The sequence below is a fragment of the Sitophilus oryzae genome, unplaced genomic scaffold, assembly GCF_002938485.1.
Source record: "Sitophilus oryzae breed Bouriz unplaced genomic scaffold, Soryzae_2.0 scaffold_864_pilon_pilon, whole genome shotgun sequence".
In the NCBI taxonomy this organism is placed as follows: Eukaryota; Metazoa; Arthropoda; class Insecta; order Coleoptera; family Curculionidae; genus Sitophilus; species Sitophilus oryzae.
In genome coordinates, this window is record NW_022147488.1 from 553,781 (window position 1) to 567,650 (window position 13,870).

The following is a 13,870-nucleotide window of genomic DNA, read 5'->3' on the forward strand; positions in this document are numbered from 1 at the left end:
GGATAAACTGAATTGGCTTTGCATGATTTAAGAAACCAAATATCTGCTCCTAATAACCTAATCTTAGTACTAAACTTACGATAAAGATTCAGTTCCGTTGACCGTGAAGCCATCGAAGATTACAGTTGAGGGTTGGAACCTTTGGTGTTACACAGCAAAATAAAAAACACTAAATCACCACAATACACCAAAACACTTTTACTTTTACACTGAAACACTTTTTTTATTTTTTTATTTTACTTTATTTGTATCGTTTTCATTTATACCGTTTGTGTATTACATATACAGGGTGGTCCGAACTGTATTCCGGAAAAATTTTGGCAGCATATTCTGCAGAGAAAAATAAATAAAAAAGTTCGTATAAGTATGTCCTAAAATGCTTAGTTTCGGAGATACAGGGTGTAGAAGTTCCATTTTTATATCGATTTTTTTCAAATAATGCCCGAAGTAAAGTTAATATTTGGTTTATTGACATGATTTTTATTGACATGATGATTATATTTAGTTTTTTGACATGAGAAATTTGATTTTGAGGTCAATATGACTCCTACTTGTAGAGGGCGCCACCTACATATTTTATAACTTGTTTGAAGGATAATAACTTTTCGTCCGTACCTGTATAAAACAACTGAGTAAAAAAATACATATATATTTACGACGTTTTTTACGTAAAAAAGGTCTCTTGGTAAAAATCGCCAAGAGTAATGGTTCTCGAGATATTTGTAATCGAAATTATCAATACCTGTCGTCATTGACATATAAATTAAACATGGCTCTATATAATTATTAGATTGAAATCATAAATTTGAAATGTTTTTGTACCAAAAATTCAACAGAAACTGTTTTATCATCATTTTTTCGAAGAAAAATTTATCATTAATTTAAAAAAAATAAAAAATTTCCAAATTTATCATTTCAGTCAAATAACTATCTACTCAATATATGTTTATTTTTTGTTAGTAATGACATGTTGACTATTTCCATTCTAAATATCTTGAGAACTGTTGTTCGTAGCGATTTTTACCAAGAGACATCTTTTATGTAAAAAATGACGGAAATGTATATTTTTTTACCCAGTAGTTTTATACAGGTACGGACGAAAAGTTATTACTATTCAAAACAGTTTAAACGCATGTAGTTGGCGCCCCCTGCAAATAGGAGTCATATTAATATCGAAATCAAATTTCTCATGTCAAAATAATACCAGACGCTGATTTTCATGTAAATATAGACGTTACGAAATTATTTGTAAAAAATCGAAATAAAAATGAAACTTCTACACCCTGTATCTCCGAAACTAAGCATTTTAAGACATACATTTATCCGAACTTTTTTACTTAGTTTTATCTCCAGAATATGCTGCCGAAGATTCCGGAAAACAGTTCGGACCACCCTGTATATTATATAACACTTTTTATATAAACAAATCGGGTAATCGCTAATCACAAATCTCTCTTTGGGAACGATTGCAAAAATGGCGTCCGATTACCAATAGGTGATAGTCATCGGAAATTTTCAGGTGCGTTCAGCGCATGTACAGTAATCGATTACTAATCGATGATGTCTGCTGAATGCAGCCAAATATGTCTAAATAGCCTACTAATTTTTATTATTACATTTTATGCAGATTTAAAAGCGACAAAAAAGGAAAAAAGAGAGGATTTGACACCACCGGATTATTGTGATATATGCAAAGTTAAGTTCATATCGCCACAACATACTAAAACTCATTATAACTCCAAGAGGCATAAACATAATATTGAGCTTGAAAATAACCTAAATAGTTTACAACAGGAAGCAGTCGAAGATAAAAGGTCAGTACCTAGTTTACTGTATTATCTAATTTATATCACAAAACATCCCCCTTTAGATTTTTGAATTATATGTCATAAAATGAAAATAAAAGAACCGCCCCCTTGAGTTTGATAGCGCACTAAATTCATGAAATATCGATCCCTATATTTTTTTTTGAATATTAGATATTACAGAAACATTTTTTTAATTGTACCGAAATAGGTAGAATATTAGAATTACATTATATATTAAAAATTACAATAAAAAATTGTAATTTATATATAACATATAATTTAATTTTAATATACCTATTTTGTTACAATAAAAAAAGGTTTATATCAATACTCGATCGAACGTTTATAAAAATAAAACAATTATTGTTGTTATTTTAAATTATGTATTTTACATACCTATAAACTGAAAAAAAAACGTACAAAACAATTGGAATCTTTCCGGGCATTTGGAAAAAAAAACTGCCATTTTTGTTTTCGCAATTAGGAACGCTACACTTCTTCATCGCAGGTTTGCGTTCTCGGTCGGAAAAAGCCATTGTAATTAAATATGAATAATAATAAAAATAAAAAGTACTTGGTAAAATAAATATAAATACACCAGTAATTAATGAGAAAATTGCCAAAATCACACACCGAATGTTCACAAAATACAACGAAATAAAAATATTGACATGCTTAAAAAGAAATGAATATTTGTCAACTTTTTAATGACTAACAGCGCCTCAAGTGTTTGTTCGCACAATATAGCTTTTACTTTCAGTCATTTCCAGAAATTACAGAAAATGTTCTAAAGGGGGATGTTTTTTGTGATTTATATCAAAGTTTTAATTAGTAATTTTGTATAGAGGAAAATATCATTTATTAATAATAAAACTAAATTAATATTAAATTTTTAGTTATTGTTGCTTTGTATGCGGAATTGAATTGAATTCCAAACAGTTATATGATAATCACGTTCAAAACAGTGGTCACAAATCATATTCTTCTGTATTACAAAATAAAAATAGTCATGAAACTATAGTTAATGTCAATAGCAATGATTGTAATATAAGTACCAATAAAGCATCATCAGATTCAATTGCTATTGGACCTGTAGGTAATGTAGAAGTCAACGGAGCAGAATTAGCATTAAAACATCGTATAAATTCATCGAACAACATAGATAAATCTAAATATATTCAAGATAAACAAGAAAAAGTAATGTCAGAATCTGAGCAAGGTACAGTATAATATAACTAAATAGCTTACTAATTTTTATTGCTATTTTTTTATGTAGATCTAGAAGCAACCGTAAAGGAAATAATAGAGGATTTGACACCACCGTATTATTGTTATATATGCAAAGTTAATTTAATGTCGCCATTCGATGCTACATCTCATTATAACTCGAAAAAGCATAAACGTAAAATTGTGGTACACAGAGATGAGATTATAAATAACTTAAAAAGTGAAAAACAGAAAGCAGTGGACGTTAAAAGGTCAGTACATAATAATATGTCACAGTAATATCTAATTTATATCAGATTTTTAATTAGTATTTAAGTATAGGCTTGGTGCATTCTCCGCCGGTCCTGCCACCATCGGAGAATATCGTAAACAACTAGTATAGTCTATAAAATGAATAACTTTGAATTTTGACCGTTATTTTTTACCAACATGGCAAATATAAAATCTCTCTGTCCAAAAAGTTACTGATATTCTTTAAAATGAGTGCCTGAACGAATCAGATAGGTAACTCTTTTTACTTTCGTGAAATAGAAAAGGAAAATAATAAAACAAGTGACAGTTCTTCCTCTTCTTGCAAAAATCAACGCGAAATGTCATAACTGACAAAAGTAAAAATGTCATCAGCCTTTGACATTTCTAAATATCAGACCAACGCCGTCTCTAATAGAATAGCCTCGGGCGAGATTTATGACGTCACGCTAGTTAGATACCGCGGATTAATAAATATGTTGTAGAATACATGGAAAACATAATTATTCCTCGTATTTTTGGTTTGTATTTTAAGAATGATATAGTTTACATGAAATATACATAATATACAGTTAATAAATGTTTTACAATATACAAATAATGAATAGGTACATAAGATAATGGGTAAAATGTAAAATATATTTTTAAATTTTGGGGTTTGAAAATCGATCTAATTTAACAAAAACATTCAATATCTACTAATAGTGATATATTATTATTTCCATTCACAAAATTTATATGTATATTTTGCAAGCATCAATGTTCGAAAAATTATATTTGCAAATAATACAATATCATAGAAAAAGGCGTCAGCGATGTCTATGGAATAAAGATCGCTGTCATTTATTTGTAAAATTATTCTAAAATTTTTGATTTCCTTGGAATTTAGGTTCGGGAAAAACGCTGATTAAGTTTTTATTTGGTTTTCATTATTTTTGTTGGTTTAAAAAACGTTATAGTTAACGTTTATAGCCTTCATCAGTGTTGTGTCATATGAAAAAATATAGTGTCGAATATAATCCAAAAATTACATATACGAGGAACAATTATGTTTTCCATGTATTCTACAACATAATTAATCCGTAGTATCTAACTAGCGTGACGTAATAAATCTCGCTCGGAGGCTGTTCTATTAGAGACGGCATTGCATCAGCATGACCGCAAGTTGCTAACCTAATAAAATTTACACTAGAAAAGCCCGCGAGAACTGTCAAATTCAAAGTTATTCATTTTACAGACTATACTTACAAATACAGCGTTTAAATAGCGAGAATACGAAAAAAGTATTATTTAATTATTCTAATAGTGTTAGGAAGTGTAATTTGTCAAAATTCTATAAATAAAAATAAAAAAGTAAATATTTTGATATCTTCAGAAGGTCTAGCTTGTATTATAATTGATTATTTCAGTTAAAAAAACTTTTTAGATGAGTTCAACTACGGTAGCATAGTTTTAATCACCGGTTTTGCTAGTGGGGCATAATTGGGGCTATTTCGGTTAAAACGAAATTTTTTAAAGGTACATAGTTATAATTTTAGAAGATGTTCAACTAAAATGCTTAGTTGACCTGTTGATTAAAAAAAGTATACCATTAATATTGCAAATTATATTTTATCCTCTCATAGTATATCTCTATTTAATTTTTTGCTTATGTAACAAGCACTTTGCTTACTCACTTGTTTCGTCGAACTGCTTGAATCCATTTTTGCTTTTGATCAAATCGGTGTAAGAAACTGTGAAACTATAAAATGTTGTTTCGGGAGAGTTGAATATCCGGGAAAGTTGAGTTATTGAATGCTATTAACAAGTACTTGTATATGTAAAAATACGATGAAAAGTTATTAATAAAAGTTCTAGGGATTGAAAAACTGCTGATTTATCTCACTACCTAAATGTACAGGGATTGGTAAAAGATTCCTCTCCATATAAAATACCATTTACTCTAAATTAACTTAATTTTTTTGAATAACTTTTAAATCCTTGTTTACCTTTACGCAATTTCATTACTTCCATTTTTAAATTAACATTTCATTCGTTTTATGGGGCTACCCCATAGACAAACAAATAAAAAGAGACTGGCAAATTAAATGGCAAAGAGAGGGACAACGTTCCCGTAGCGCAACTCAGAACGCAAAATTTTGTTCTATTTATGTTGATCTGCGCATTGCGTCTATTGGGCCCACTATCTCATTCTAATATAACAAGAGAGAAAGAAGCAGCCATATAAAACGTAATTTCTAAATAGAAATTAGAACAATCGCTTTTCGTTTTCGTTATCATGACAACCAAGATGACAACATCATGACAATTCGTCATATTTGTTAATTTTTTTTTGGTGATTACCTTTTTTTCTAAACTCTCCATTTTATTGACTTATGATTATGGATAGGGAACAAATTCTTTTGTTCCAGATAGGTATTTGTATTTTGTTACTTATAATTTTAGGTTTTACTATTTTTTTTTTGCTGCAGGAGCCAGTATCATCTATTTTTTTTATATGTATTGGTACCCCTTTCTCTGATAGATATGTTAAAGATACCCGGTAAAATAAAAAGTAAGTAGTTATATTTATCATCTTATTAAGAAAAAAAGTAGAAGTAGTAGTGTCAAAAATATTTCGAACCTCTCTTAACATAACAAATTAATACAATTAATTTTTTTTCATTTTTGGGTAGAGAGTTTATAGCTGGTTTATAGTAACCAGAAACTTTATTAATATACCTATTTTACTTTTGTTTTAGGATTAAAACTGGACTTGAAAATGGTTCAGGATCATGATTCTCGTAAAGTCTTCTTTGCTTGGATATTCACTTTGTTATTGCAATTAGGCAGTTTTTTCGAAAATGAGATTTTTAATGCCCTTTAAAAAAATTGGCCGATCGTTTCCTGCAACAGTCAGTTCTTCTACATTTAAAGTTGGTAGGTGGGTGGAATAAACACTGTTATTTTTTGTTATTATATTATATAGAGTTTTATGTATAAATAAATATGTTTATAAAACAGTACAATTTTTGCTTTTTTTATAATTTCCCTTATAATAGTAGTATTCTTTCATTCTGAAACTGAAAATTTTCACTTAAACTGATTTATTCCCTACACCACGTTCCCTTTACGTGGTATAGGGAATAAATCAGTTTAAGTGAACATTTTCAGTTTCAGATTTTCACATTTTCAATATATTCACGTTCCCTTTACGTGGTATAGGGAATAAATCAGTTTAAGTGAACATTTTCAGTTTCAGAATGAAAGAATACTACTAATAATGGCTAATTAAAATTTCCCCCCAGCCAGAATGTGCAATAATGTCTTACGATACGTTTTATACCTGTCTCTTTCTTTTTCATATAAAGCACACATAATAAAGAAAGACAGCAATAAAGACGTATGTCCTGCCATGGTCCTGCTAATTGGTTTCAAAATTGTTATTCTGAGTTGCGCTACGGGAACGCGGTCCCACTCTTTACCATGAGATTTGTCAGTCTCTTTTTATTTGTTTGTCTATGGGCTATTATACCTTATTGTTAATCTAAGGGGCTACCTTACCCAGAAAGTGTATGCAACTCATTTGGAACCTGATCTTGATAATTTAAAAACCAGAATTAGACAAGTGATTCAAAATATCCCGTTGCAGGAAATACGAAAGGCATATAGGGCATATATTAAAAAAAAGAAGTTCAACGATGCGAAGAGGTTGGTGGAGAAACTTTCGAATATTTTTTTTTAAATTGACAACCTGCCTTTATTATGTATTATTTGTTTTCAACAATATTAATTTAAAAAGAGAAGTAATGAAATTGCGTAAAGGTAAAAAAGGATTTAAAAGTTATTCAAAAAAAATTAAGTTAATTTAGAGTAAATGGTATTTTATATGGAGAGGAATCTTTTACCAATCCCTGTACATTTAGGTAATGAGATAAAATTTGGTAACGTGGTGTAGTATTTCAATGCCTAGAACTTTTATTAATAATTTTTCATCGTATTTTTACATATACAAGTACTTTGTTCTTAGCGTTTTTCATATTTTTTAAACTTTTTAACACTCCGTATATGTATACATTTGTAAAAATAATATGCCTGTTGGTCGTTTAAGCTCAAGCAGGAGTTTTTATGAAGAATAACTTTTTTTCATAAACACACGAATAAAAAAAAATCCCTCTTTGGGAGTCAATCCGTGGACACATTGTATATTGATAATTTCAGATTGTTTCCGCTGAAGCGCTGCGGTCGGAATTTGTTGAAATCAACTGAAATGCACCAAGCCTAATATCGTTCATTAATAAGAAGACTAAAATAATTCTAAATTTGCAGTTATTGTTGCCTTATATGCGATATCCGATTAAATTCCAAAAAATTATATAATTCTCATCTTCAAAGCAATGTTCACCAATTATATGCTTCTATAGAAAAAACTAATTTTGGTCATAAACCTATTATTAATATGAATAGCAATGATTGTAACATAACTGAAGGTAATAACTTCATGTTATTTTTATAAACACAAATAATATAATAATTTCAATGTCTAGGTGAAAATGAAACTACTGCTTGTTATAATGCCAACGAAAAAGAGCCTGTTATAGATGATTTAGAGTGAGTGAAAAATAAATAAATAAGTAATTCAGTAATTAAACAATATATTTACAGGACACAGGAGATTAAACCTATTATAAACAACGAAGAAATGTTAAAAATAAATGATACCAATCAAAAAGAGCCTGTTATAGATATTTTAGAGTTAAATAACCTAAAAAGTGAACAACAAGGTAGGGAGACTACAGGGTCGCTGATATGTATGAGAACGGTCGATTATTAGGTAAAATATATAAGGTACCGCAAGAAGTTAAATACAAAAGTTATAGAGTTTTTAAATGTCTAGTAACTAGTAGTAAATTTAAGTATACAGGGTCGGTCATAAAGTTGTTGCACATTAAAATTTACTTTTTTTAAATGCAACCCCCTGTATATTATTGCATATTTCAATTCTTCCTTCAATTTTAAGTAATATTCGTAATACACATAATGTACCCAAATTCAACCATTTCCGAATTATGAATTTTTGATTATGAAATGTTAAACGAAAATGTAATTTCCAGACTTGATATAATCTCATTTTATCTATATATATAAATCTGACTGTCCTGACTGATACTGACTCATCAACGCCCAGACCAAACCCTTGACCCTAGAAAGCTGAAATTTTGCACAGGGGTTCCTTTTATGATGTTTACGTGAGATAAGAAAGGATTTTTTAAAATTCATCCCCATAAGGGGTAAAAGGGGTGGAATATTACAATATTTTTATTTAAAAAACGGTCAAGTTTCCGAAAAAACGCTTAAACACGTATATTTTATTTTCTTTTTTTTTACATATTTTAAGATTTTTAAAACGTATACAGGGTGTTTCGAAAAATCTGGTCATTGATTAATCACGATCATGCTTAAAGCGCTTGACGTAAAAAGCTAATTTTGGAAAACGGATTGACTTTAGCGTGTAGAGGTTCGATAAGAGGGATTTTTTCCAAAATCGAATTCTAAGGGGTGAAACCACCCCTCAAATATTAGAATATATTTTATTTAAAATCCGGTGAGTTTTTCGGAAAAACTCTTAAACACGTATATTTTATTTTGTTGTTTTACATATTTTAAAATTTTTTAAAAATTTATACAAGGTGTTTCATAAAATAGAACCATTGAGTAATCACGATTCTGCTTAAACTGCTTGATGTTTAAAGCTGATTTTGGCAAACGGATTGACTGTGGGGTGTAGAGGTTCGATAAGGAGGGGTTTCTCGAATCTCAAGTTCCAACAGGGTGAAAACGCCCCTCAAATATTACAATATTTGTTATTTAAAAAACGGTTAGTCTTTCGGGAAAACGCTTGGAGACGTATAATTTATTTTGTTTTTTTACATATTTTGAAATTTTTGTAAAAAATCATACAGGGTGTTCCAAAAAATTAGGTAATTGATTAACCACGATTCTGCTCCAGTTTGTATGTTAATGGAAATTCTTGCTTTGCTTTATCATATCACCATTACAAATTTCAAATGATTAATTCGACGTGAACGAAGTCGCGGGTACATGCTAGTACATCTATAAATGCTAACTTGAAAACTAATGTCAAATATTATTAGGTATCACAGTTTCCGCAGAATGGCATCATTAAATGAAACCGAACACATCGAAATTAATTATATCAAATTGTTTAAGTGATATATTTAAAAGTAAATAACTCGGAAACGGTTGGTTTGAGGTATTACGATTTTTCCTTAGAATTGAAGGAAGAATTGAAATATGCAATAATATACAGGGGGTTCCATTTAAAAAAATGAAATTCTGATGTGCTACGACTTTATGACCGACCCTGTATACTTAAATTTATTACTCGCCAATAGATATTTAAAAACCGTATAACTTTTGTATTTAACTTTTTACTATACCTCGTATATTTTACCTAATAATCAACCTTTCCCATACATTTCAGCGACCCTGTATAAAGGTGCGTCCATACCGGCCGCGCCGCTCCGCGCGAAGTAACACTGTGCATTCGTCAATGCGCTGTGGATCATTGCGCGAGATACTTCCAAATACAAAAATACACTCTTTTCTTGAACAACCTCGTTCTTCAAGAAACATCTGCTCGTCACTGTCCCGTTCAGTTTCATTGTTAAACACCGTCCAAAGCGACTGCGCTAAAACGCGCACGAACCTCGGTTTTCCTTTGATCTACCGACCATCGATGGAACAAGAACGAACGCGCAATGGGTATATCGTTGGCGCGCGTTTCCACTAGTGATGGGTTGTTATTTAACTATCTGTTATTTTATAACAATTATTTAGAAATAACATAACGCAACCGTTACTACTTCTAAAAAATAACAGATATAAAATAACGACACGTAGAGATCGACCATTCGTGAAACGAAGTCGGCGCCGCCACGAAAGTCGATGCTGCTCGAAGCAATTCCAAAAAACAACTAGTATGGATGGAAAAGATGTTATTTCGACAACCATCGATACAGGCGGCGATATACAACGGACAACGGAGTGGGGAATACGCTACGGCGCGGCGAACGTAGCTGCATCGGTCGATGGTCGTGTTGGGCTTGCAACAGCTTAAAATAATAGGATATAAAAGAAGCAGCTTTTTTGAAACAGTTGCGGGCATAACGCCTGGCGGTCGAGATATAACAGGAGTGGGAAAGGAACGCTGCTGCATCGGTCGATTGTCGATGGAGGTTCGAAACAGGTTGGACCTGTTAGGAGCATAACGGGCGGAGGTCGAGATATTATGGCGCTGTATGTTTCAGTACTTACTTATTAAGTTTCAATATTTAGGTATTTATTTATTCTGAAAAATCTTCAGAATAAATACCTAAGTAGAAATTCTCCTTTGCAAATTTTAGTGTAAAATTAATTCAAATTCTAGTGTGTAGTTGGTTTACTTATAAAGAATATACTACACATATTCTTATATTGCTATTTTTTGACCGCAAATGGTAAAATCATAACTAAGAGCCTCTCGCCCGTCCAGTGATATGCACCCTGTACACTGCTACGCAATTCAGGCGGATCAAGGCGCAGGGCGTAGGTAGATCGAAATATATAGGTATAGACGAGTGGCGGCATTTTGGCTTTTTTTATCGCAATTTGTAAACAGCGCTTATTTGTAAACAACCTCCGGTTTTAGAGAGGTATTTTAGATAACAATCGATATTTAGAAATGTTTTGACACCCTGGAAATACTACCACCGAGCACAGCATTGTTGCAACTTGCAACTGCGTTAATACGCCTGGCGGTGACCGCCTCATACTCTTTCAGATGTTTAGCAATAAAATAAAGAAACCTGTTATTTTAAGCTGTTTTTTATAAATAACTATAACAGTTTCAACTGTTATCTAAAAAATAACATTTTTGCCCATCACTAGTTTCCACGTCCACACTGAGTGCAACTGCAACGTTGCAAAATGTTTTGCGCGGCCGGTCTGGACGCACGTTAATATGTCTAATAAATAATCTACTAATTTTTATTATTACATTTTATGTAGATCTAGAAGCGATAGTAAAGGAAAAAAATAGAGGATTTGACACTACCCGATTATTGTTATATATGCAAAAATAATTTAACATCGCCAATTCATTATAACTCGAAGAGGCATAAACGTAATATTGCAGTGTACAGAGATGAGCTTTTAAATAACCTAGAAAGTGAACAAGGTAGGTACACTATAATATATCTAAATAGCCTACTAATTTTTAGTATTCCAGTTTATGTAGATCTAAAAACGATAGTAAATGAAAAAATAGAGAATTTGACACTACCGGATTGCTGTTATATATGCAAAGCTAATTTAATGTCGCCAGGCAATGCCACATCTCATTATAATTCAAAGAAGCATAAAAGTAAAATAGCGCTGTACAGAGATAAGATTGTAAATGACCTAAAAAGTCAACAACGGGAAGCAGTCGAAGTTAAAAGGTCAGTACCTAAGTTTTAATTAGAATTTTTGGATGCTTGTCAGATATAACTCCCTCCGAATTTTGTACTTTTTTTATATCACTCGAAAGCTTACATCGAAACAAGTATTCCAAACCAAATGTGGATCATTCACAATTTAATGAAAAAATAACAACTAATCATTGCTACAACAGGTTACTTTCTATGCGAAAACTCCTCCAAATTTTGTCGGCGTTCCATTCATTTTTTCTTGGGAGGTACATTAAAAAAACTCGTGCTGCTCGTCGTAGGAAGAAATCGCGTTAAGAATAGATTATAAATTATTGTAAAATCAAGAAAAGGCGGTCGTCGGAGGAACGGCTCCTACCCATAGCTAATATTTCTGACTATAACTACAAAGTTGCACGGAAGAGTTTGGACTGCGTTAGTTTCAACATCTTTGGGGTGTTAATCGTATTATGTATCATACAAACGAGAAATAATTTTGGCAACAATGTTTAGGCAGCTTACATGCTTAACAACAAATGCAATGACAGACGGCACTGGCGGCAAGTTTGAATCGAAAGAATAAATCGACCAGGCAAATATTATAATATATATCACCAACTCTATTATCTTTTATTTATGACTTATTAACAAGCATTTCAACATTTTATTAATAGTTCTGTGTGCGCGTACCTTTATACAACTTCACCATAACCTAAAAAATGCACTTTTAATTTATTTTTCAAGAAATTGTGGTTCAGCCGCAATTTTTTTTGCTTACAACTCTTATTTATGTGTGCTTTCGACTGTTTTTGTACAGTACGTCTGCTGGATCTGTGTCTATGAAAGGAATGCGGACAAAAAACATTTAAATAAACAGCAATATATTTTATACGTCGACTTGACGAGTACGTCACCGCAAATCGATCCGCCCACTCATTTTATTGGCTACTTGTAAATTTGTCGAATTTTTATTGATGGGACGCGTCGTCTAATTTTTTACGAAATACATGGAGAGAATATCGTTTCCCCTCTCACGGATACCCCGTAGCTACAGAACGGACAGACGTACTGTATACCTGTAATAAAAAGAGCCTGTTGTATGATGACTTACAGTGAGTGAAATAAATAAATAAGTAATTCATAATTAATCATTAAACAATATATTTACAGGAAAGAAGAGTTTACTCCTGATATAAACAATGGAGAAATGTTGGAAAAAAATAATACCAATCAAAAAGAGCCTGTTATAGAGATTTTAGAGTAATTGAAAAACATATACCTAGTAAAGTAATTTATAATTAATTAAACAATAAATTTACAGCGAAACGGGGATTCAACCTGGTATAGACGATGGAGAAAAGCTGGAAAAAAATAATACCAATCAAAAAGAGCCTGGTATAGATATTTTAGAGTTAAATAACCTAAAAAGTGAACAACAAGGTAGGTACGCTATAACATGTCTAAATTACCTCCAATTTTTGTTATTACATTTTATGTAGATCTAGAAGCGATACTAAAAGAAAAATTAGAGGATTTGACACTACCCAATTATTGTTATATATGCAAAGCTAATTTAATGACACCAGGCAGTGCTACATCGCATTATAACTCGAAGAGGCATAAACGTAATATTGTGGTGTGCAGAGATGAGATTGTAAAAAACCTAAAAAGTGAACAACAGGAAGCAGTCGAAGTTAAAAGGTCAGTACCTAGATTAGATTAGATTCTTAGAGGTGGCTTTCGGCCCGATCCACTGCGACCTTCTCAGATCTATTGTGGTTCTCTTCTGATCCTTAGATTACATTCTCCAGTCCTATCCTTTTCACAAAGTTCAGCAACTTGGAGACTGAACCCTCCATGTAGCTCCCTGGCAATGGCCTATCATTGCCTATTACGGGAACCGCACATTTGCCAGGCTGTCACACCGACATAAAATGTGTTCTGACGTTTCTTCTTCAGATTGGCAGAACCTACACATAGCTTCGTCTGTCAGTCCCATCAGCTTTAGATGCCTATTTAGCTTACAATGCCCTGTTAGTAGACCTACTACAGCTTGACTGTCTTTCTGTCCTTGCTTATCAAGTCTACCGTGAATTTTGGCGAATGTTCTACAATGAACCTTTTCGCCTGTCTCTGCCC

The 13,870-nt window shown here is 31.7% G+C and overlaps 1 protein-coding gene across 6 annotated transcripts in view; it reads left to right on the top strand.

Moving 5' to 3' along the window:
• Positions 1-11,688, top strand: part of LOC115890389 (zinc finger homeobox protein 4-like) — a 40,460-nt gene extending 28,772 nt beyond the window's left edge. For all 6 annotated transcript variants that reach the window (XM_030910612.1, XM_030910614.1, XM_030910611.1 and 3 more), the window contains 8 exons: positions 1,628-1,814; positions 2,705-3,027; positions 3,085-3,286; positions 7,593-7,753; positions 7,811-7,874; positions 7,929-8,047; positions 11,334-11,502; positions 11,554-11,688. In XM_030910612.1, the coding sequence (XP_030766472.1) occupies positions 1,628-1,814; positions 2,705-3,027; positions 3,085-3,286; positions 7,593-7,753; positions 7,811-7,874; positions 7,929-8,047; positions 11,334-11,407 (1,130 nt within the window). In that variant the 3' untranslated portion in view covers positions 11,408-11,502; positions 11,554-11,688. The remainder of the gene's footprint in view (positions 1-1,627; positions 1,815-2,704; positions 3,028-3,084; positions 3,287-7,592; positions 7,754-7,810; positions 7,875-7,928; positions 8,048-11,333; positions 11,503-11,553) is intronic.
• Positions 11,689-13,870: the final 2,182 nt, after the last annotated feature.